Genomic DNA, 22,037 nt, shown 5'->3' with positions numbered 1-22,037 from the left:
CTCCCCGCACATGCGTAGTCTGGAGCCCATGCATTTAGTGGTCTGCAACCTGCAAAAGGTTGGGGACCACTGTACTAAAGGAATGATAATTCCCATTGGTAAGTGAACAACCTAAATGTTTTTAGTAGATCAGCCCCAATGTGTAACTAGTTTTGATTTCTGTTTGTAATAAAATTGTTTAAGACCACAGCAAAAGAGTCTTGATCTACATATTGTATTTTGAATTTTCTAAGATTGCAAATGCTGTACCCCAAAATTTTAAGATCAATTTTTTTTTAAATATTTTTTTTTAAATTAAACAGTGGAAAAACATAAAATAAACACATTTTCAACTAATGGAAAAAGCAGGTAATACATTATTTTCAATAACAGTTGAGATGGTTTACATGTTTTTACAATAGACAAATCAGAAAGGCAAGTCAAGACACTTCAGTATAACATACAACAAATATACAGTGTCAGTAGTGCAAAAGGTGGGCACAAACAGTATTCACATAACAATTGGGGGGTCATTTGTTAATTCTCTTTCAAGGTACCATGTAGTGTAACGAAAACACTTATAAAATTTTGTTCTGTTAGCTATATTTAGTGTGTCAATAAAACATTCCCATGTTTCAAAGAAAATTTGAGTGTTAAATTTTTTGTGTAAAGAAGCCTATATCCATTCTATTCTGAATAATTCTTGTAATTTAGTCATGAAAAGACGCATCGTTGGGGGAGTGGATTCCAACCAGCAATGAAGAATAATTTTCTTAGCAATAGCCAAAAGTTATAATGCTAATCGTTTGGTTCCCCTGGCAAACTGGACACCTTGCAGTTCCACTAGGCCAAAAACTAATTAAAAAAAAACTAATTCAACAAATTTCTGTGGACATAATGTACCACTTGTCTCCAGAATTGTTTAATAATTGGAAATTCCCAGAAATTATGGTAATGTGTAGCCGCCTGGGCTCCACATTTAAAACATGTACTCCCATCTGAGAGACCCATATAATAGGCTCTCTGAGGTAAAATATATATTCTATGGTAAAGGCAAAAAAACATTTCATGATAGCAGTCCAGGATATTCTGTACATCTGTAAAATTTTCGAAACTGGTAGATTAACAAAATTAATTTGCCATTTTGCCATGCTTACTTTTGAAGTTTCAAAATCTAAATCAGTTCTAAGAAACTCATACAGTTTGGAAAAAGCCTTTGTGGAAGTCTGAGGAGACAATACCATTGTGTCTAATGGGTTATTCCAATCTTGAGGAGCTAGCCGTCTAGCTTTTTTTGCTGCATATACCTTTACTTGAAAAAAAAAAACTTGGAAAATACTCTCCGCTATAAAGGGGAATCTTTTCTTTAACTCTGGAAAAGAGTATGCCTTGTGGGTTTTGGGATAAATCAACAATCTGACAGAGGTGAGGCCTCGGTTAGCCCATATTGTTAATAAAGAAAAGGAATTTCCAGCTGTAAATTCAGTATTTCTGGAAAGTGGGAGATACAATGAAGTGTGAGCATTAAGCAATTCTGTTTTCTGTGGAAAGTGCCAAAGTTGCCACTGAGAATAAATTGAATTTGCCTTCGGCAAAAGTTTCTTATGGGTATGTCAGTTGTTGACAAGAGGAAGCATAGGTTGGAAGCTTGAGAGAATATGACAGGATATCTGGATAATGCAGTTTAATTTTATGAACCAATAAAAGTAAAGATTATCCTGATTAGACGGGGTGCAAGAATGGCTATTAAATAAAGAATGGTTGATACAGGTGCTGAATTTGGATTGTTATAAGATTGTTATACCTGTACAATGTTTTAGCTCATTTTAGCTTAAATACTTGACAGTTTTTTGCTTCTTTCTATCAACAGCCCAGAAGTAACCTATAAAAAGAGAGAAAAACACCACTTTGAACACAGTGAAGAAACTGATGGAAATGAGGGAGAAGAGGTAAGAAGTTTATTTTTTTTTTATTGTTGGAACAGGACTCCAGATGGCTATGTAGTTAATTTAGCAAGAGCTATACTACCACAGCTAGACAATATTACCAGAAGTTTTAAATCTTCTTATTATCGTTCCAGAAGAAAATAAAAGGGTGTGGGTGACATTGGGCCTGATTTATTAAAGCTTTTTTACTTTTGATGTATGTTATTTTAGGAAGATGAACAAGAAGAAAGTGAGTGTGAAGTGGAGGAGGAGAGTGAGGAAAGTGGAGAGAGCGATGCCGGGTCTGACTCTGAGCCTGAGGATAAAGGTGAGAAAGTGTAGCATAAATAAAGACATTGTAATAAAGTTCATGAAGCTACTAAACCTGCTCTGAAACTCAACCTTTCAGGGACTCTTGGAGGAGATCTAGCAGACTTGACCTGTGAGATAGAGATTAAACAGCGCCTTATAGAAGAGCTGGAACAGAGTCAGCGTCGGCTGCAGACACTGAAACTTCAGTATGAGGAAAAGCTTCAGCAGCTTCAGAACCGCATACGTGACACACAGCTGGAGAGGGACCGTGTATTACGCGAGCTCAGTATGGGGTGTTTTCCAATAGTTTTCATATTTTATTCCATTGATTAAAAATCTTTTACATCTTTCACTTTACTTTATCATACAACAATCGCATATATTTACTAAAATATAGTATTTCTGTGTATAATGCTTTATTTGTTCTATACCTAGTTAACATCAAAGCTGTTGACTCCACAGGCTCAATGGAATGTTATACAGAAGAGAAAGCTAATAAGATCCGAGCTGATTATGAAAAGCGCTTGAGAGAGATGAACAGAGACCTGCAGAAACTACAGTTAGCTCAGAGAGAACATGCACGTCTCCTCAAAAATCAATCACGTTATGAGCGTGAGTTACGTAAGCTACAGGGAGAGCTCAGTGATATGAAGAAAGCTAAGGTGAGATAAAGGAGAAAGAGGGTAATATTATATGCAGGCTTACTTCTGTTTGTTCACTTCAAGCTGTAAAGTATATATTATATACCTCATATGTTTTAGTTTGGGTTTATTTAGGCAAAATTATTTCTGCTTTTATTTATTGTTCTAGCAGTCACTAGCTGTGTTATTTTTTTTTAATCATTTTACAGGCGGTACTAGTGAAGCAGATGCGTGAGGAGCAGCAGCGAAGAAAACTTGTGGAGTCCAAAAGGAATCGTGAGATTGCACAGTTAAAAAAGGAGCAGCGCAGACAAGAGGTGATATGAGAAACTGGACATGCATTATATTAATGGGATGACAAATGGGAAATATACATTTTTTAAAAAGGAATGCCTAATTTCAGGTTAACTTTCATTTTTTCTTTAGCTTCAAATTAGAGCACTGGAGTCACAGAAAAGACAGCAGGAGATTGTTTTAAGACGAAAAACTCAGGAGGTTAGTAATAAAATGCATCTGTATAGATCTATGCAGTGTTTTTTTCCTTAACCAATCCTCTTAGCTTTCCATGTTTCAAATAAGATAGTCTGTTTTGCACGTGTGAGAAGTGAATTGCTAGAATGAAGGTTTTTACTTAACTGTGAAAATTCTGTTGACCTTGATGAGATTTCAAAAGATTGGGGATTAAAGCTTTTAAACATTTTTCATATTAAAGAAGCCATTGACATAATGCAAATCACCTTGCATATGATCATGATTCCCAATGCAGCTTAACGCTGTTGATGTTAACAAGCCCTATAAATCACACAAATAGCTTGTTTTAAAACTCTTTTACTAATTGTAAAGAATATGTAAATTGTTCCATAGTCTGGGAGCACAGGTACACCTTGACACAAGTTTTAAATGTAATCCCTAACGTTATTCTCAACAATTTCCTTAATGTTGCACTGGAACCTGAACTCTGGGTAAACAGCTAAATGCACAATTTAAATAAATACTATATTTGAGTGTGGATTTACTTGCTGTCCCTCAATTCAGTCCTGAAACTTACTAGACAGAAAGTTGTTGCCTTGACTTAATTAATTAAAAATCTTAGGGAGTATAATTATAAAGCTGTGACATTTATCAAGATTCTTTTTTTATAAATGTGTCCTTATTTTGTAAAAATGTATTTTACACAAAAGTTACATTATGTGGATAAGGATAGAACAAACTAATATGGAAGAAGCTATGTTGCCACTGCTTATCTGAAACAGATCTTATCTGTATCTGAAGGTTGGTTATCCCATACTAATAATAATCAAGGCAGCCAGCCAGTTACAGAAATCTATAATAACAACTTTCCTAAACTTACAGCACTTTGGTTTTGCTCTTTGCACAGCCTTATGGAACATGTCAAGGTTATATTCAGTTTTATTATCAGTACATTGGCAATGTTGTGCTATATTATGTAACATTGAAGGAAACCTTTAAGAAATACATGGCTTCCATTGCTCTAAAATAAAAACCCTACCACATTAAAGGCCAAGCAACTAAAATTTTCTATAAAGGGTCGGAAATGGCAGCTTGTAGCTCTCCTGTGATAAAATTATTTTAAATGATGCTCTTTAAAAGATTAAACTGCTTAAGTCTTTCACTGCTACTGTGTAGACTTGTTACTTTACACGTATGATTATTATTATGTATTGTGAAATCCGTCTAAAATCTAGGAAGTAGAAGATATTAAGATATATTATATCCTTAAAAGGGTGAACAGATTTGTTTCACTTTTTTAAAGAAACTGAAAATGTTTTTTTTGATGTGAAAGACCATAATCTCCTATATTGTAAGCTCTTTGGGGCAAGGTCCTCTCCTCCTGTGTCACTGTCTGTATTTGTCTGTCATTTGCAACCCCTATTTAATGTGCAGCGCTTCGTAATATATTGGCACTATAATAATAATAATAAAAATAAAACTAATGAGCCTCTAATTGTTGTGTAAACCAGAAAGACTGCAGTGATGAGTGAATTGACTTAGGCAACAAAATGCTGACATGTAGCTCTACCTCCAAACTAATTATGACCTAACATAGATGGCATTACTTTGGGACAAAGGCAGGTAGTATACTTATAAAGGAAACTTGGAGTTGGGAGACAAACAGACTATGCAATTACAAGTCTTTCAATTGTGATGTAAACACAGCCACACAGCCACACAAACTAAAATCAAATGCGTAGCTCCCAGTATGTATTGATTCATATTTCACAATAATGAGGTATTGTAAGAAAACATTGAGTTGTTTGCTGTGGGTCCTGCACTTGTTGAATAAACCAATTTATGGCTAATAAACGTAATGTAAACGTAAATACTTCTCTGCCATCTGTGCTGTTCTGATTTTACTCTGAACTGTTTTAGTTGGAGATTCAGGAATGAGATAAAATTCTCCATTGAGTCCACTGTTTTTTTTGCCTCCCCAGGTGTCTGCTCTTCGTCGTCTTGCTAGACCAGGTCAGGATCGTTCTTCTAGTCGAATGTCCTCCTTTCCAGATTCTGGAGCTGAACTGTCCACTAGCACTACATCATCTGAGCCCGACATAGGGGCACGCTCCGTGTCCAGTATTGTACGGCAGTGGAACCGTAAAGCTGTGGTAGAAACAGGGCCAGCAGCAAATGGAAGCAGACCTGTGAGGTGAGCTATAAGTACTTTATTATGTTTGTAAAAAATCGGAATTTATAGCAGCAGCTAACTACACATCTAAAGTACACATATAGGAGCTGTTTGGCTGGCTAAAGGTAAATTTGTTTCACCAGCACCCAAAGAACACATTCAGGACAATAATTTCACTTTGTTTCCACTGCAGGTAAGCAATACAGCTTAATCAGTAGCCAGTCCCAGCTTGCTGGGTATCAGGGTTTCACACTGATAATGGATATCAGTACACTGATAAATTACTAATGCTTTTCCCTTTTATGAGCTTGTTGAAGGAGGTAGACTAAAGCTACGTACACACGTCAGATTTTTATCGCCCGATAATCGGCATCGGCCATTTATCGGGCGAAAATCTGCCGTGTGTACAGTCGGTGTCGTCCATCGTCCGGACAAAAATTGGAAGTGTGTACGCAGCTTTACACCATTAGAGTACAGACTATTATCTTTCTGTTAGTAAATATGAAGACAGATTAAGATACTCATGCTAGTTTTATTAAAAAGACTTTAAGTGACTAATATGAAATGCACAATTGGATGTATTGTTCTATTATACCTGTTTATATTTTCATAAAGTTTATCTTTGAACTACAGCACAGACTGAAGGGTTGGGTTGTGAGCACAATGAAGGAAATTTTTATAAGATCCTGCAAAAGTTAAAGAAGATCTCCACTTTTGTTTTTTAAAAATATATCTTATACAATTGCTGCACAAACCATATTAAAATTAATTTTAATAAAACAAATAGCTCAACATTACAGGTCTGCAGCTGCTATAATTTTTACTACAGAACTTAGCAGTGGGTGACTCTTAAATAGCTACAAGTGTTGGTGTACATTACTAAAATTATATGAAAGGAAGGCACAAAACATACATTTTTTCTATTTTAGCTCTTCTATTGCAAGGAATTTTCATCTATTATTCTGGCTAACTTGACAGGGTTGCTTTTATCATCTGTACTCTGACATGCTCTCATAATGGTAAAAAAAAATGCAAATTTCAGGTGAAAACTTATCTGCATTTTATCTGCTACAGGAGAAAAGTTGGACGTCCAGGCCTTCCTCTTAGTAAAACTGCCCGCATGAAGTGGCAGACTTTGGAAAGGAGGGTTCATGAAGTTGTTTTACAAAGACTGACAATACTTAACCTAGAGAATGATATGGAAAGGCTGTTGAGAGTGAGTATATATGTTTCGAAACATTTTGTTCATTTTTCTTAAATAGCTTTTTTCTTTTAAAGATGGTTGACAAAATCACCTACTCCCAGGGACAAGATTTAGGGTTTTGGTCATGAAACATTCCTATAACCAAATATTTTCTGATGTTTTTCCATTAGATTCAAATTAATGATTGGTATTTAAATAGATCTTTTCACCAAACTATTAATATCCACAACAATCTACCCTTTATATGTGCATTCAACATATTTTATCCATGTCGTTCATCTGTAAGATCCTCATTGTGTAGATATCCAAATGTTCAGCCATCATCTTGAGGTGCAATGCAGTCAGCAACTACAGCCGATATGGAGCTGTCATGTGACACTCTGTAGTATTCCCCTTGACTTCAAAGTGATAATTCACTTTCCTAAGTGGACAATCTAAACTCCTTTAGTAAATTCACCCCACTGTGTCATTGAGCATGTATTGCAGCCTGTCTTTAAATTTAAAAGGCGTGTGCTGCAAGTTTTTTCACCCGGTAGACTCTTAATACATAATTATGATAAATAAAGTATTTACCAAATTTTTGGATCAATCTTTATGTCTACATTATTCTTTCTAGAAACGTGAGGAGCTTTCACTTCTTCAAGAGGCTTTGCTCAGTCGTACAGCCATTCCACTAGAGGCAGGTAATGGAGAGGATCGGGCACAGCAGGATGTAGCAGAGGAACTGGAAGCCTTAGCAGCGAATATAGACTATATTAATGACAGCATTCGGGAATGCCAAGCCACCATTGTACAAATGGAAGAAACCAAGGTATCTCTAATCCTAGACATGTAATTTTCATTGTAGGATTCTCCTCTTCTATTAACCTTAACTTCCTAAAGTCAGTAAAGACAGGTTCCATGTTTAGTGCTCGTTGATTCACTTGTAGGAGTACATCCAGTGAAGCTTGTATAGACACAGCTAAACATATCTTGTAAAACTTTGTGTGTTGTTAGGAAGACCTGGACTCAACAGATACTTCAGTGGTCATCAGCTCTTGTTCACTGACAGAAGCACGTCATCTTCTTGACAATTTTTTGCGTGCATCTATAGACAAGGTAAGGAAATTACAGTGGCATATATAATATTATGGTTATTAATGAATTCTTGTACACAGGCTAGCTATTTACTGTATAAAGTACTTGTCTCCAATTTTGTCAGGGCTTACAAGTGGCTCAAAAGGAGGCTCAGATCCGGATCCTGGAAGCACGACTTAGGCAGAATGATATGGCTGGATTTACGCAAAGTCAAATGCTGCTTGAAAGATCAGAATGCCAGTCAACACTAAATGGTAAGATACCTTTATTAAGAAAAAAACATTTTATTTTAGTTTAGGATAGATTAAATAATGGTAAAACACTATTATTTTTTACCATCTGTTCCTACGTTCCAATTAAGTCTGTCCCTTGGACACAAAAACAAGTCTGTGAAACTATTTCTAGAAATAGGGAAACCCTCTCTTAGATAGTTATCACTACAGCTAGTGTCCTGAATTAAGGATTTCCCCTTTTTTGGACAAATAGAGAGGTGAAACCTGATGGGGCTGCCAATGTTCTATTATTTAAAACACTCTCCTACTAGGTACACCCTCTTTTATTAGCAGATTGTGCAGATGATTTTATACACTAATGTTTGTGTTACAGAGAATGGGTATGCCAGTACAGATGAGGAGGTGTCAGAAATCAGTCAAATGTCTGATGGAAGGTAAGTTTGTGAAATAAGCTACTTATTTATTACAAAAGAGAAATTTCATTATGATTCCATAAAATGATCAAGAGCCCTTAGCCCTGTTTCAAGCACTGGACTGGCTCTTGTGAGCAGTAACGCAAACATCAAAATGTGTTAATGGTTTATAGTCTGTAGAAATGTGTGTTTCTTGGCAGACTCCATTTGTAAGCAGACTGCCCCAGATATCACCCACAAGTGGTACTGAACCTCCAGGATTAAAAGAAGTAACCAAAGGGGCATTAAGGCTGTGGAGAAAAGGATTAGGATTGTTGTTCTCCAACAATTAAATTAGGCAGGTCCTACCTGATGCACTGCAGTTGTTAATGCACACTGAGAGGCTCACAGTACAAGAAATTTCAGTACAGGAGAGGAGCCTGAACAGCTGTGCACGACTGAAGGTAAAGCTGGAATTTGGCTTTAAATGAATTATTTACCTAGAAACTTTTCACTAATTCTGACCTGCTTCTAAAATTAGTGCTTGATTGGCTATTTTAGTAACCAGGAAGGACTTTAAACTTTTAGCCTGGGCTGCATACACAACCAAACCAACTCTTTTACAATAGGCTCTGCCTCTATACTTGCCTGCATAGGGAGTATTGATTGTGCACCCCAAGCTAAATTTTAGCTCCTTCCTGCAAGTATTGTATATTTTTTCTGATCCTGTATTTTGCAATCAAGTGTGGGATTTTTGGTGACAGATGCCAGAGGGTCCTGCTTCATTTCTGTGTCTCATGAATCACAAACCACTAGTAATAATGCTCAGTGTTGCGTTAGGTCAGTGGTCGGCCAGATACGGCCTAGCCGGTAGTTTGTTCCGGCCTAATGCCCCCTGGCTGATACGGCCTAATGCCAGCCCGCAACCCGCGGCTCCGGATCGGCCAGGGGGCGTTGGAGCTCCGGTGCCGCCCCCTTGCAGTTGCTCCCCTATTTACCGCGGCTGGCGTTAATACTTCCGCCGCTGCGGTAAATAGGGAAGGCTCCATGAAGGTAAATCCCTCATCCCTGCAATGCATACGGAGGAGAGAGATTTTACTTCAGGGGGCGTTCCCTGGTGGTGGGCAAAGCCATTAGGGTGGGTCCAACCCAGTGTGCTCCCGCCCACCCCATAAATGGCCTAGTGGCCACAAAACTTTGCTGACCCCTGCATTAAGTACTTGGGGTCCTCTAAAAGAGACGAGTGGGGGTTCTAAAAATGGTGGACTTGGCCCTATGTAAGTGGGTATGTTTAAAAACACAAGCTATAACTGTTTAATTTTCAAAGATGTAAAAATGGGTCAGTTTTTTTTGTATAATTTGGGTGTCCCTGTTTAGTAGATTTACCATAACTTTTTTAGGAACATTGGCAAATCTAAAATGTCACAGTGAACATCTGTTCCAGTGAAAGCAGAGATGGAAATTCTCCTCAGTTCTTTTTTGTGTCTTTGTCTTCTTCAATATGGATACAGGCATTGGTGGAAAATCTGACAGGAACCATAGTTCAATCAAGTCATTGTAAAGTTTCCAAAACTATTTCTGATATACCTCCAACATGTCATATTTATGGCCATAGAAGTACAAGTGTATTAAAAATAAGTAGGTTTAAGCCAATTCACCAATTCATCTGTCAAGGCAGCTTAACAGCACTGGAGTGCTTTTACAACAGATCTGGAAAACATCACAATTTCAACAAACCATGTACATTATTAACAAAAGTTTGGCAAAGATGAACATTTTGAACAAATTTTTTGTTGACTTCAATTTTTAAGCTTATTTACACTAAAATAGGTATGCTGATTCTGAAAGTGCAGTTAGTTTTCCTCCTATCACAACAGGTTTTTTCTCTACCACTTAATGCGATTACTGTAGCGTGGATTTGTATAGGCTATTTATTTATATGCAAGACAGTGTGGTCAGAGGTTGTGAGTTGCTGTAAGTAGTGAATAGGCAAAATTTATTTTTCTACATACACACGTATTTCCTTTCTTTCATATCATGTCTGGCTCTGCTGTTTCTCATTCTAAGTGCCTAAACAACCCTGATTCATTTTGTTATACCTGTGGCAGTTTTACCATTCCCAGTCAAAGGGCGAACATCAGCACATTTGTAGAGCAAGCCTATTTGGCATATTTCAAAGTTAAACTTGGTGATCAAGATAAGTCTTGGGCCCCTCATAAGGTGTGCAAACAGTGTGTTGAGGGTTTACGGATGTGGACAAAGGGAACACAAGATGCCATTTGGCATACCTATGGTTTGGCGAGAGCCAGGAGATCATTTTAGTGACTGTTAATTTTGTATAGTGAAAACTTCAGGATATGACAAGAAAAATAAATGTAACGTAAAGTATCCTAGTCTACCATCGGCTATACACCCAGTGGCTCATTCAGATGAAATCCCAGTGCCGGTTTTCGTTACACTCCCCTCTCTGGAAGAACAATAACATGATAATGGTGATGAACTAGGTGACAACAATGATGAAGAGTTTGAAATTGAAGAGGACTCTGTTCGTAAGGGATTCGATCAGCATAAGTTGAGTGATTTGGCACGTGATTTGGGACTATCGAGGAAGGCTTCAGAACTCCTAGCATCAAGACTGCGTGAGAAAAGCTTGCTTGAAAAAGGAACGAAGGTATTGTACTTTGGAACCAGAGAAATTGCATTTCTGCAGTACTTTAGAACTGACAGTGGCTTTATGTATTGCCATAACATACCTGGTTTAATGGAGCTCCAATCTATAACTCAACTGAATGACGACTATTCATCTGTAGCTTAAAGCAGAGCTTAAAGTGTGTCCTCCTTCACAATGGCAATATATTTGGGTCAGTCCCATTTGGCTATTCAGTTTATCTTTGTGAAGAATATGCTGACATAAAGAGAGTCATTGAGTTGTTGCAATATCACCAACACAATTGGGTCATCTGTGTTGACCTTAAAATGGTATGCTTCCTTCTTGGTTAGCAACGCCAAGTATCTCTGTTATCTGTGCATGTAGGACAGCAGAGCTCGTGAAAGGCATTGGGCGGAAAGGAATTGGCCTCCAAGATCTGCCCTAAAACCAGAGGATCCAAACATTCTACATGAGCAACTTGTTGATAGAAATAATAATATATTCCTGCCTCTGCACATGAAACAGGGTCCGATGAAGCAGTTCGTTAAAGCTTTGCCAGCTGAAGGAGACTGTTTCAAGTACCTCATTTTGGCATTTCCTAGCCATTTCCAACCTTTTTCTTGAAAAAATAAACACCAGTGTGTTTGATGGTCCACAGATTCGGCAGCTCATCAAACATGAACATTTCATCAGGACAATGTCAGAAGTCGAAAAGAATGCTTGGTTATCATTCAAAGCCATTGTCAAAGACTTTCTTGGAAACACACGCAAATAATTACACAGAAATTGTCCAGAAACTCTTGGAGAGCTACAAAATGCTTGGTTGCATTATGAGCATCAAGGTGCATTTTCTGCATAGCCATCTTTCTAACTTCCCGGAAAACCTTGGTGCAGTCAGTGATGAACAAGGTGGATGATTCCACCAAGATTTGAAGGTCATGGAAGGATGGTATCAGGGTAGATGGGATGTACATGTGATGGCTGACTATTATTGGAGCATCCAGCGGGATTGTCCTAACACTGAACACTCCAGGAAAAGCTATAAGCGTTAATTTTTACCTTAACCGCTTACCTATTTAATTTTCAAATGTTTTACTGTAAAAAAAATGTCATAGAGTAACAATAAATCCTTTGATTGAACAACAGAAATTTAAATAAACAGTACATTCCAGTTATTTCATTTTTTTTATTGTATGTAAAATTTGACAAAAATGGAGGGTACCCTGTACCGTAGAAACTGGATGTGATAGCAAAAAACTGGGGTCATTTCTGGGTTCACCACCCAAGATTTAGTAAAAAAACAAGTGTAAGATCTAACTTAACAAAAAATGCGTTCCCCAGTGTTATATGTTAGTGATCTTTTTTTGCTCATCCTGGTAATTTCTATTTATTCTAGTGCCTCCCTTCCCTTCTCAATGAAAGGATCGAATAGCCATGATGACTTTAAATGGAAGGTAAACCCTTTAACCAATACTTGCACATTTTGGGTTTTATTCAATGATTTTTTATGTAGATATATATTACAAGTATGTTTTTATTTGCTTTGTAGGGAGAACCTCGCCTTTCATGGCAGGTGAAGGCAGTCTCTGCAGAATCTCTCAGCCCTTTACTTGAAGCCTCAACCAAAAATATCACCAAGTCTTTGGCATCCTTGACTGATATTCTAGAAGATGTTGGGGTGTTTTCACCTGGCTCACTGCGGGGCAGAGGCTCACACAGTTTTACACTACCACTGAGGGGAAACACATTGTAAGTCTAAAAGAAAAGAAATAATAACTTGTTAGGGGACACAAAGGTAAAGCAGTCACAGTCTATTAAATTAGACTGTGACTGTTAAATCATGTAGTTAAAGCTGAACTCCAAAGGAACAGTCAAATGCACACATTAAATACATACACAAGACATATTTTACTTAGGATTTGTATTTCTTTCCATGCTGTTTAGTGATTTATACTGCACTGCTCTACAAAACAGCCCTGTTTAGCAGAGAACGGAACCTGGCGTTTTACCTACAAGTGTCCCCCCTTCCCCCGTAGAGGCAGCACACTGATAACATGATCCCTCTGTCAATCTTTAACCAAATTTACATGGTTACTAGCACAACAAAACACCCGACTTACTTTTTATGCCACTTCTTCCTCCTCCTATGACGTCTGACATTCAGACTGTACCGTAGACTGCAAAAGGCTGATAACAAGTAAAATCCAAGTACTTTTAAAAAATGCCTAAATAGCTCCATTAATTTGTGCAGTTTACATATCCTTTGAATTAGGTTTTAAGTTTCTATGACCGGGAAGGGCATTATTGCCGAAAGGAACAGGTGATGTCTCTTCTGCAATAATTCAATTTAACTGCCTGATCGCTTCAGGTTTCTGTCCAAATGCTGAGCTGTGCATGCAAGGAAACCCAGAATTCCCAGCTTTCCCAGCTTAGTATCAACCAAACAGAATAAAATCATCAAAACAGTTAAAAAAATTAAAGTAATTTATTTTTCACTATAGTTACTGCTTGTTTAAATGTGTACCAGACATTGTAAGCACTTAACATTACATCATTGTTCAGTCCTAGGCAATCTCGAGGCCCTAACACATCTCCTTTAACACGCAGAAAATCTTATGACCGAGGACAGCCCAGGTAATTTTCCCCTATTGAATTTGTACTGGAATAACATATATATATATATATATATATATATATATATTTCATCAAAAATCTTTACAGGTGCCCAGATTTGACACCCCCATCTTCACCGCCTATGCGTCCTCGCAATGACAAAAATGTGTTTTCACGCTTGACAAGTAACCAAAGCACAGGAACAGCGCTGGATAAGTAAGGAACTTAAACCTTTTTCCTGATTTCTAATATTTCATTTTCATCATAACCTTTTACACTGTCTGTGTAACATTTCCCGCTCTATTTCTAACCTTTCTCTGTAGGTCTGATGAGAGTGACTGCTCTTTCACAGATGTCTCCAGGTACTGCGTCAGTATTTCCGATTACCTTCCCTTGTGTGCATGTTGTTGCTAAAGGTGCAATAATCATTTTCATCTTTATTCTTTGCATCCATTTTTTGTTTTCCCTGAGAACATAAACAAAATGAAAATGTTCTATCTTCAATGATTGTCATAACACATTTATTTTGATATGTCCTTTTCATTATTATAATCAGTAAGTTTCCCTTGCTATGTCTTTTATCCCATTAAAGCACTTACAAATTCTATAGTTGGGATAGCAAACTGAATAACAAGGGTCACCTGTAAAATAAAACAGGCAGTTGTGGAAAAAGGGAGGTGCACAGTCTGCTTCTGCACAATGGCTCTGGACCCTCCACAGCCAAAGGAGCCCTCGTGCAGCGGCACACTTTGCACCTGTCACTTGCTGATGTTTCCTGAATCAACAGTCTCTGTTATCTTTACTTTAAAACTTTAATATCCAGTTAAATGATGTGCTTCTAGAAAGCATCCAGCCTTTTCCTAAAGTAATCCATAGTAGTTGCTGAAACTACTTCCTGGGAGAGACTTATCCACATTTTCATAGACCTTACAGTGAAGAATCCCTTCCTTATCTGGAGCTTAAACTTCTTTTCCTCCAGATGCAAAGAGTGCCCTCTTGTTCTTTATAATGATTTCAAAGTGAATATTTGGGAAGAGAGTTCTCCATATGGACAGTTTATATATTTATAAAAAGTAATCATATCTCCCCTTTAACGTCTCTTCTCAAGGCAGAATAGATTCAGTTCAGCTGAATCCTCATAGCTGAGCTCCTCATTTCCTTTTATTAGTTTAGTTGCCCTTCTCTGCACTCTCCCCAATTCCACAATGTCTTTTTTGTGAACTGGTGCCCAAAACTGGACTGCATATTCCAGATGTGGTCTGACCAATGCTTTGTACAGGGACAGGATTATGTCTCCATCTCTGCAGTCTATTCCTCTTTTAATACAAGAAATTACATTGCTAGCTTTTGAAATTCCAACTTGGCATTGCATGCTGTTATTAAGTCAATGATCTACCAGAACCCCCAGATCCTTTTCTATTCCTGACTCAAAACCCAAATGTATTCCCACTAGACAGTATGAAGCATGCATGTTGTTAGCCCCAAGTGCATAACTTTACATTTATCTATAATAAATGTAATTTGCCACTTGGCTGCCCATTCAAACTGTAGATCCAGGTGTCACGGATAAAGAGGGAGGGGAGGAAAACAGAATGATAAAGACAAAGGACCAGGCCTTCAAAGGCTAGGGGGAAGGAAACGGTCACCCCCTACGGACACCCTAACCTAGCCCTGACTCCTATCAGTATGAATATCCCCTGAAGGTGGGAATATTCATCCACTGGAACCTAGGCCCTAGTAGCCCTGAATTGCCCTAGGAATAGTGACTGGGCTTGAGACTACTGGTTCCTTCCCTGATGAAAGAATCAGTGTCTCCCTGAGGCCTAGTAACAACAAAAGAACAACAAAACACCAAAAGTAGTTCAACTTATCTTAATTAGCAAATGGAGGAGCAGGAACCCTGAAGAGGACAACACACCAGCTCTTCACATCCCAGAAATGAATATCAACCGCATAGCATGAAGTGTGAGGCCAGACTAAATAGAGGAGCAGTAATGACCACCAGCTGCAGCTGAGATAAGAGGTGTGGTCATTACAAACAACAACACAGAAACAAGTGAAAACAAAGAGACTGTCAAAAAACCTCACGTGCAGCTTGTCTCACAGATCTTCTAACCTCAGTCACAGAAGGGACCGTAACACCAGGTCTGCTTGTAGATTATAGACATCCTGTATGGACTTAATTCCATTACATAGTTTGATGTCATCTGCAAACACAGAAATGGTACTTTCAATCCCAAACTCTATATCATTTGTAAAGATGTTAAACTGTAAAGGTCCCAACACTGAACCCTGGGATAAACCACTAATAACCTTACACCGGTCAGAGTATCACTACTCTCTGGATGCAATCTTTAAGCCAGTTCTCTATCCATTTACAGATTGACTTTTCTAAACCTTTAGATCCTAACTTGCATGTTAACCGTCTGTAGGGTACAGTGTCAAATGCTTTAGTCCTGCTATTCCACTGTCTACCTGAATACTTATTTCCTCTTAAGAGAGTGTAAATTTGTTTGACAACTTTGGTCTTTCTTGAATCCATGCTGACTATAACTTATACAATTATTTGCTAGCAGAAACTCCCATGTGGTTGTTTATCAAACTCTCTAGGACCTTTCCAACTAAGTAAGGTAAACAGACCGGTCTGTAGTTACTTGGTAATGACTTTGTTCCCTTTTTAAAGATAGGAACCACATCCAGTGGTACCTTACCAGTGTCTCCCTGTCTAAGAAATGGAGAGCCGCCCTTAATATTAGAAAATTGCTCTCTTAAAATGTTTTTATCTTTCCTGTTTTTTCTTCCTGTTTACAACAATAAATGAAATCATATTATGGTCACTGCTACCTTACTTTTCTTTTAGATGCACATTTGTTATAAGCTCTGCATTTTTAGAAAAAACTAGGACCAATAGAGTATCATTTTAAGTTGGGGCATCTATAAACTGTACCCTAAAACTATACTAAACTGCTTTTACTCCAGTCAATGTCAGGGTAGTCAAATCACCCATTAGTACAACTGTGTCAGCCTTTGCAGCCCTTTCAGTGAGAAGAATGAAATGTATAGTGTATAGCGCATGTGTATGTAGTATATTGTTTGCTGTGACAATGCAGTGCTGTCCAGTGAAAAAGTGTTCTTCGATGCAGTGGTGTCCATTTCTGAAATATACGTTGATAAAGTGGTTTCCAGTGCAGTGTTGGTGGGGTGTTGTACATTGGTGCAGTGGTGGCTCACACATATTTTCCATAGGTCTTTGAACAACTAGAATTTAGGGTACTCAAATGTGCCAGCTAATTTATGTCTTGTTTTGCTACAGGTCATAAACACCTAAACATGAACTGTATAAGTCTAGCTTAGATTTCTCAAAAGCATTAACTTATATATGCACTATCAAAGCATTTGCCAGATTCCAGTCTGATTTTTTAAAGCCCTTGGGACCAATTTACAGGGCAAGACTGTGTGCTAAATTGCTTTTTAAAGTGTTGGGTTCCATGCACAATGAATGGCATTGTAGCAAACCAATACACATAAATGTTGTTGCAATGAACTGCATGTTCAACCGTCTTAAGACTTTTCTGATGACAGGCAGAGCAGAAAAATGACAGTCTGCAGAAAGCTAATACACTATATGAGAGTACTGTCGGAGCCATGGCATGCCCAGAAGAATCTGACTGACCTGCTGACTGAAGCTGGCTGTTTTGGCATAACAAGAAATTCTACAGTCTCATAATGAACAATGTCTACCTAGCAGGTGCAAAATGTTCTTGTCTTTAAATGAACGGGTTCCAAGATGACCAAGAGGACTTGTATATCTCCATGAGCTCCACCAGAGGTTTAAGAGTCTCTGAAGGATTGACAAGTGGAGCTGGTCTGGCGGGTTTGTTGGATGCTCATGGAGGCATTCAGGTTATTGGATGAGGGATAATGATCAAGGAAGTCTTCAATACCCTCGGTCATACCTAGATAAAAATGAGAATGAAAAACAAGATCAATCCATAGCAAGTCAGTGGAACACTGATGAAATTTGGAGCTATACATCTCTGCATTTCTGTGTCTCTGATGCAGGAAACAGAGTGGAGAGTTGAAAGCTTAATTACCTGAAGACTAAATCAATTTCACTCATAAAATCTAAATTGCAGCTCATTGTGCTTAGGAGCCAGAAGAATGAGGTCAAACAAAAAAATAAAACTTGCAGGCATTTGTAAGGTTGGAAAACATGCAGTCCCCAGTGAAGCGGTCTGGCAAATTCACCATGGGCTCAGGTGTAGGAGTACTGGCAACAGGAACTCCAGGTTACTGGAGTGGAAGAAGAAACAGCTCTGCTCTGCAGCATGATCTGGAGTTAATTAACTAGTCCTGTAATGTCTGAATAACTTGATCAGAGTGAGCTTCATGGCACTCATTTAGTTGCAAAAGGTTCTGCAGGAAGATTGGCAGTGGCATTTGGGGTCAGTGGGGTACATAGCCTGTGCAAACTGTCATGGCTGATGGCTATCATGGCTGATGTCATGGATATGCTGGAAAGTATACCCACTGCGCGACTGCACATTTGGTGGAAGTGTAAACCGGGATTCAAGGTCTTAAGGAGCCGCCCAGTGCTCAAGGGGTGAAGGACTTGGCTACAGATGGCTCCTAGGTTGTTCCTCTTAGATGTCTGAAGTTACCAAATTCACAATAATACTCAAACAGGGACATGTCAAAGGTTAGGGCAGGGAGCAAACAAGGAAAGGCAGAAACAAGCCAAAGAGGACCAGAGAGATGGCAAACAACACTGGGGCACACAAATTGGCACCAAAGCTAGGTTAATCTTTTACGCAGGCAAAGGGGTAGTGATTATATAGGAAGGCTGATGGACAGACTGGGTGGAGACTGTTTATATAGGAGGTATATTAGCCAGAGGTGAAATCTGATGACTCACATTTCAGAGTATAGCAGACTGGAGCCAGATAAAAGAGAGTATCATAGTGCTAGATCAATTCCACATTGTTGATAATTCTGATTGCATAAACCTTTTCCACCCTAGCAGAAATGGTAGGGTGAAATGACACACTCAAAAGGTGTTCTATTGATTTAGGAATATTTGTTCAGTGTTTAACAGTTTGACTGTCAAAACCATATTCTCTATAAACACACAAAAAGTCAGGCAGTAATTGGTCCAACATGCTACAGACCGGGGTCGGCAAACCTTTATGGCCACTAGGTCATTTTAGGGGTGGGTGGGAGCATACTAGGCCACACTCCTGCCCTAATGGCTCCACCCACCACCAGGGAACGGCCATCGAAGTGAAATCCCTCTCCTCTGTGTGCATTGCGGAGGAGAGGGATTTCCCTTCAGGGAGCGTTCCCTATTTACTGCAGAGGCGAAGTATCAATGGCTCTGGGGCTTCAGCGGCTCTGGCTCCGGTAGTTCCTAACGCCACTGGCGGATCCGCCGACAGCCCATCGGCATTAGGCCGGCTTGGCCAGGGGGCGTTGGGCCGGAACGAACTACCGGCTAGGCCGTATCTGGCCTAAAGGCCGGAGTTTGCCGACCCCTGCTATAGACAAAACACTACAAACATCCAATAATAATCATCTAGATCTGCATACCATACTTGAGAGTTTTGTATAAGAGCCTTGAATACTGTTGTCTCATACATGATGCAAAGGTAAGTGTTTAATTTCCTATGTTTTTTTAAATACTCTGTCATTTTTTTTTTTTTTTTTAATCAGGGGTGTAATTAGTCCTGTTGGAGGGCTAAAAGGTGCCAGAACCGCTCCACTTCAATGTGTAGCTACAGCAGAGGGCCACACAAAGCCTGTCCTCTGTGTAGATGCAACAGAAGAGCTGTTGTTCACAGGATCAAAAGGTGAGGGTCTTCCACTTTAGGCATAAATACTTTAAAAAAACAAAATATTAGGCTTTGTTTTGATAAATGTAAAAATAGGAACTGTGTATTAGATTTCCACTCATGCCTTTCAAGCAAAAAAGGTCAGCCACCTACCATCAAAATCAGGAATAATATTTTCAGTCTTTATTGGTTGCAACAAGTCTTAGTGGGATTTATACCAAAGCAACCAAAACTGGCTGAAACAGACACACCATTCCATAGGGGTATAAAAAATTTAGTGTGGAATGCAAATGCAAAGTTGCAATATTACGTGTTTTACAAATGGAATATTACTAAAAATCTAATATTATTAGGAAAACCTAGTTTCATCTCAGAGCTCAGAATATCAAAAAAAAAATATCAAATAAACAAACTTACATGGCAGGTTTGTAACTTTTACTCCTACTCATTACCTCTTACATTTTTAAATACATTTTTCATAACATTCAGCAGTTTTCCTACCATTAAATTTAGTTTAAAGCTCTCAACTGTAGTTATCCAGAGACTGACATGTAATACAGCTGGGCCAATTTTTTTAAAATGACATCTTTGTGTGAATTGTTCGTATTTTCCTGGCTTCAGCTCCTGTTTAAAAACTGGCTGCTCAATAGAAGTCTGTAAATATATGTTGTTGGCCAATAAAAGGTTTTCTGTTGATGGGCCGAAGATGTACCAATGGCTGCATTGGAAACTTAAATATACAGTCATTGGACTGGATACAGTTTCACTAAAATTAATTCTAAGTAGTTAAATCCTGTTTAGTACAACTACAGTTTTGCTATTTAAACTTTTCCCTATGGTTATGTATAGTATTTATGTTTCTGGGCAAAATGTTGTAAAATTATATATTTTTTTCCTATGGTTCCTAAGACCGCACTTGCAAGCTATGGAATTTGGTCACTGGTCAAGAAATTGGTTCCCTCCGAGGTCATCCGCATAATGTAGTATCACTGAAACACTGTCCCAGCTCTGGACTTGTACTTACGGCCTCTGCTTCTTGTGTTCGGGTCTGGGATATTCGAGATTCTGCACGGTGTGTGCGGACACTCATGTAAGTATTTTTTTTCTGTAATAGAGTGTTGTACCCTGTTAGGTATATATATATATATATATATATATATATATATATTGGTTTAAACCCAATATGTCAAGTTTTTCAAGACAGTAGCTTTTAAAATTGTAATGATTGTGTTTTTTTGTGAATCTGTGTAGTTGAATTAATCGATGCAGAATTTATCTTCACCAGCATTCATGTCATGTACAGCTCCCTACACATATTATTAGATATACAAGAAATGAGGATTTATATCCTGTATTCCAGCTGTAACCCTTTTAAGCAAACTCATTCTTCTAAACATTTAGGTATATACTGTTAATAGAGTTTTGCCACGTGAATGTCTTTGGTAAGTTGAATAATTTCTTCCTTCAGGTCATCAGGTCAAGTGGTATCGGGAGATGCATGCTCAGGTCTGGGACTGCGCTCTGTGAGCAGTCAGGGAGAATTGCAGATTAACCAGATTGCTCTAAATTCTGATGGAACCACTTTGTATGTAGCAGCTGGGAATGCAGTGAGAGCCTGGGAGCTGAGCAGGTGCAGTTATGCATACTTAGCAAATTGATTGTCTTTTTAAGGCATCTTTACACATAATTTCTTCATTGCTTGTGCCACTAATGTACTTTTTCTGCATTAAATTATCAAAGGAGTGCTTTGTTACAGAATGTATTACAGAATGTATAACTGTTATATGTTAGAAGCTATTTAATAAACAATTAACATTTATTATCTAACTTTACTAAATAATGATTAGTGGTGACCATGTAGCATTAGATCAGATTTAGGTATTATATTTGCCTATCAATAAGATAAAGAATTTAGAGCTGTTTGTAGCTTTTTAGAGAAGAATATCTGAGATAAGGAGAAGGGTATAGTGCCATGCTGTACACATCTGTGGTCTCTGCCTGGCACAGCTGCCTGAAATTGACCTATTTCAGCTCAGTGATGTTTAGATGTTAGGCAACCCCACAAGTGTATTTCATATCTGTGCCATCCAGGACCATGAAAGTGACATATGGCAGGCTTTGTTGGGCTGGTTTTAATCTATAGATTTTAATTATTATCTATCGTAATATAAAACAAAATAGACATTATGTTGAGGGTAAAATGTTTATGATTATTATATGCTAGCCATCTAAATATGTTTTTAGAATTTGAAGTGGAATATGGAGAGTTGGGGCACTCTTGGAAATTAAATCCACAGAAAACAATGCAAGTGCACCGATTTGGTAGTATTTTACTCCTGCCTTAGTGCAGCTTTTTTTTTTCCATACCACTGCAGGTTTCAGCTCATTGGGAAACTAACGGGTCACATGGCTCCAGTCATGTGTCTAACAGTCAGCAACACACCGAATGGGCGAGACCTAGTTATCACCGGATCCAAAGATCATTATGTGAAGGTTACTCAATTTCTCCCCATTTGTACCTATAATTCATCACCCCACC

At 38.2% G+C, this 22,037-nt stretch overlaps 1 protein-coding gene across 4 annotated transcripts in view; it reads left to right on the top strand.

Annotated features, from left to right (window-relative positions):
* Window positions 1-22,037, top strand: part of KIF21B (kinesin family member 21B) — a 50,989-nt gene that overhangs the window by 25,055 nt on the left and 3,897 nt on the right. For 2 of the 4 annotated variants that reach the window (XM_072424334.1, XM_072424316.1), the window contains exons 12-32: window positions 1,850-1,928; window positions 2,136-2,232; window positions 2,314-2,502; window positions 2,679-2,878; window positions 3,067-3,174; window positions 3,284-3,352; window positions 5,311-5,522; window positions 6,576-6,717; window positions 7,322-7,516; window positions 7,702-7,803; window positions 7,907-8,036; window positions 8,389-8,449; window positions 12,454-12,511; window positions 12,607-12,806; window positions 13,620-13,691; window positions 13,779-13,886; window positions 13,994-14,032; window positions 19,380-19,516; window positions 20,408-20,588; window positions 20,967-21,128; window positions 21,874-21,991. In XM_072424334.1, coding sequence (XP_072280435.1) covers window positions 1,850-1,928; window positions 2,136-2,232; window positions 2,314-2,502; window positions 2,679-2,878; window positions 3,067-3,174; window positions 3,284-3,352; window positions 5,311-5,522; window positions 6,576-6,717; window positions 7,322-7,516; window positions 7,702-7,803; window positions 7,907-8,036; window positions 8,389-8,449; window positions 12,454-12,511; window positions 12,607-12,806; window positions 13,620-13,691; window positions 13,779-13,886; window positions 13,994-14,032; window positions 19,380-19,516; window positions 20,408-20,588; window positions 20,967-21,128; window positions 21,874-21,991 — 2,659 coding nt within the window. The remainder of the gene's footprint in view (window positions 1-1,849; window positions 1,929-2,135; window positions 2,233-2,313; window positions 2,503-2,678; window positions 2,879-3,066; window positions 3,175-3,283; window positions 3,353-5,310; window positions 5,523-6,575; window positions 6,718-7,321; window positions 7,517-7,701; window positions 7,804-7,906; window positions 8,037-8,388; window positions 8,450-12,453; window positions 12,512-12,606; window positions 12,807-13,619; window positions 13,692-13,778; window positions 13,887-13,993; window positions 14,033-19,379; window positions 19,517-20,407; window positions 20,589-20,966; window positions 21,129-21,873; window positions 21,992-22,037) is intronic. The other 2 variants (XM_072424325.1, XM_072424341.1) reach the window with 2 other exon arrangements.

The sequence above is a fragment of the Pyxicephalus adspersus genome, chromosome 1, assembly GCF_032062135.1.
Source record: "Pyxicephalus adspersus chromosome 1, UCB_Pads_2.0, whole genome shotgun sequence".
NCBI classification, from domain to species: domain Eukaryota; kingdom Metazoa; phylum Chordata; class Amphibia; order Anura; family Pyxicephalidae; genus Pyxicephalus; species Pyxicephalus adspersus.
Note: the sequence above shows the minus strand (reverse complement) of the source record. Positions and strands in the feature narration are given on the sequence as shown.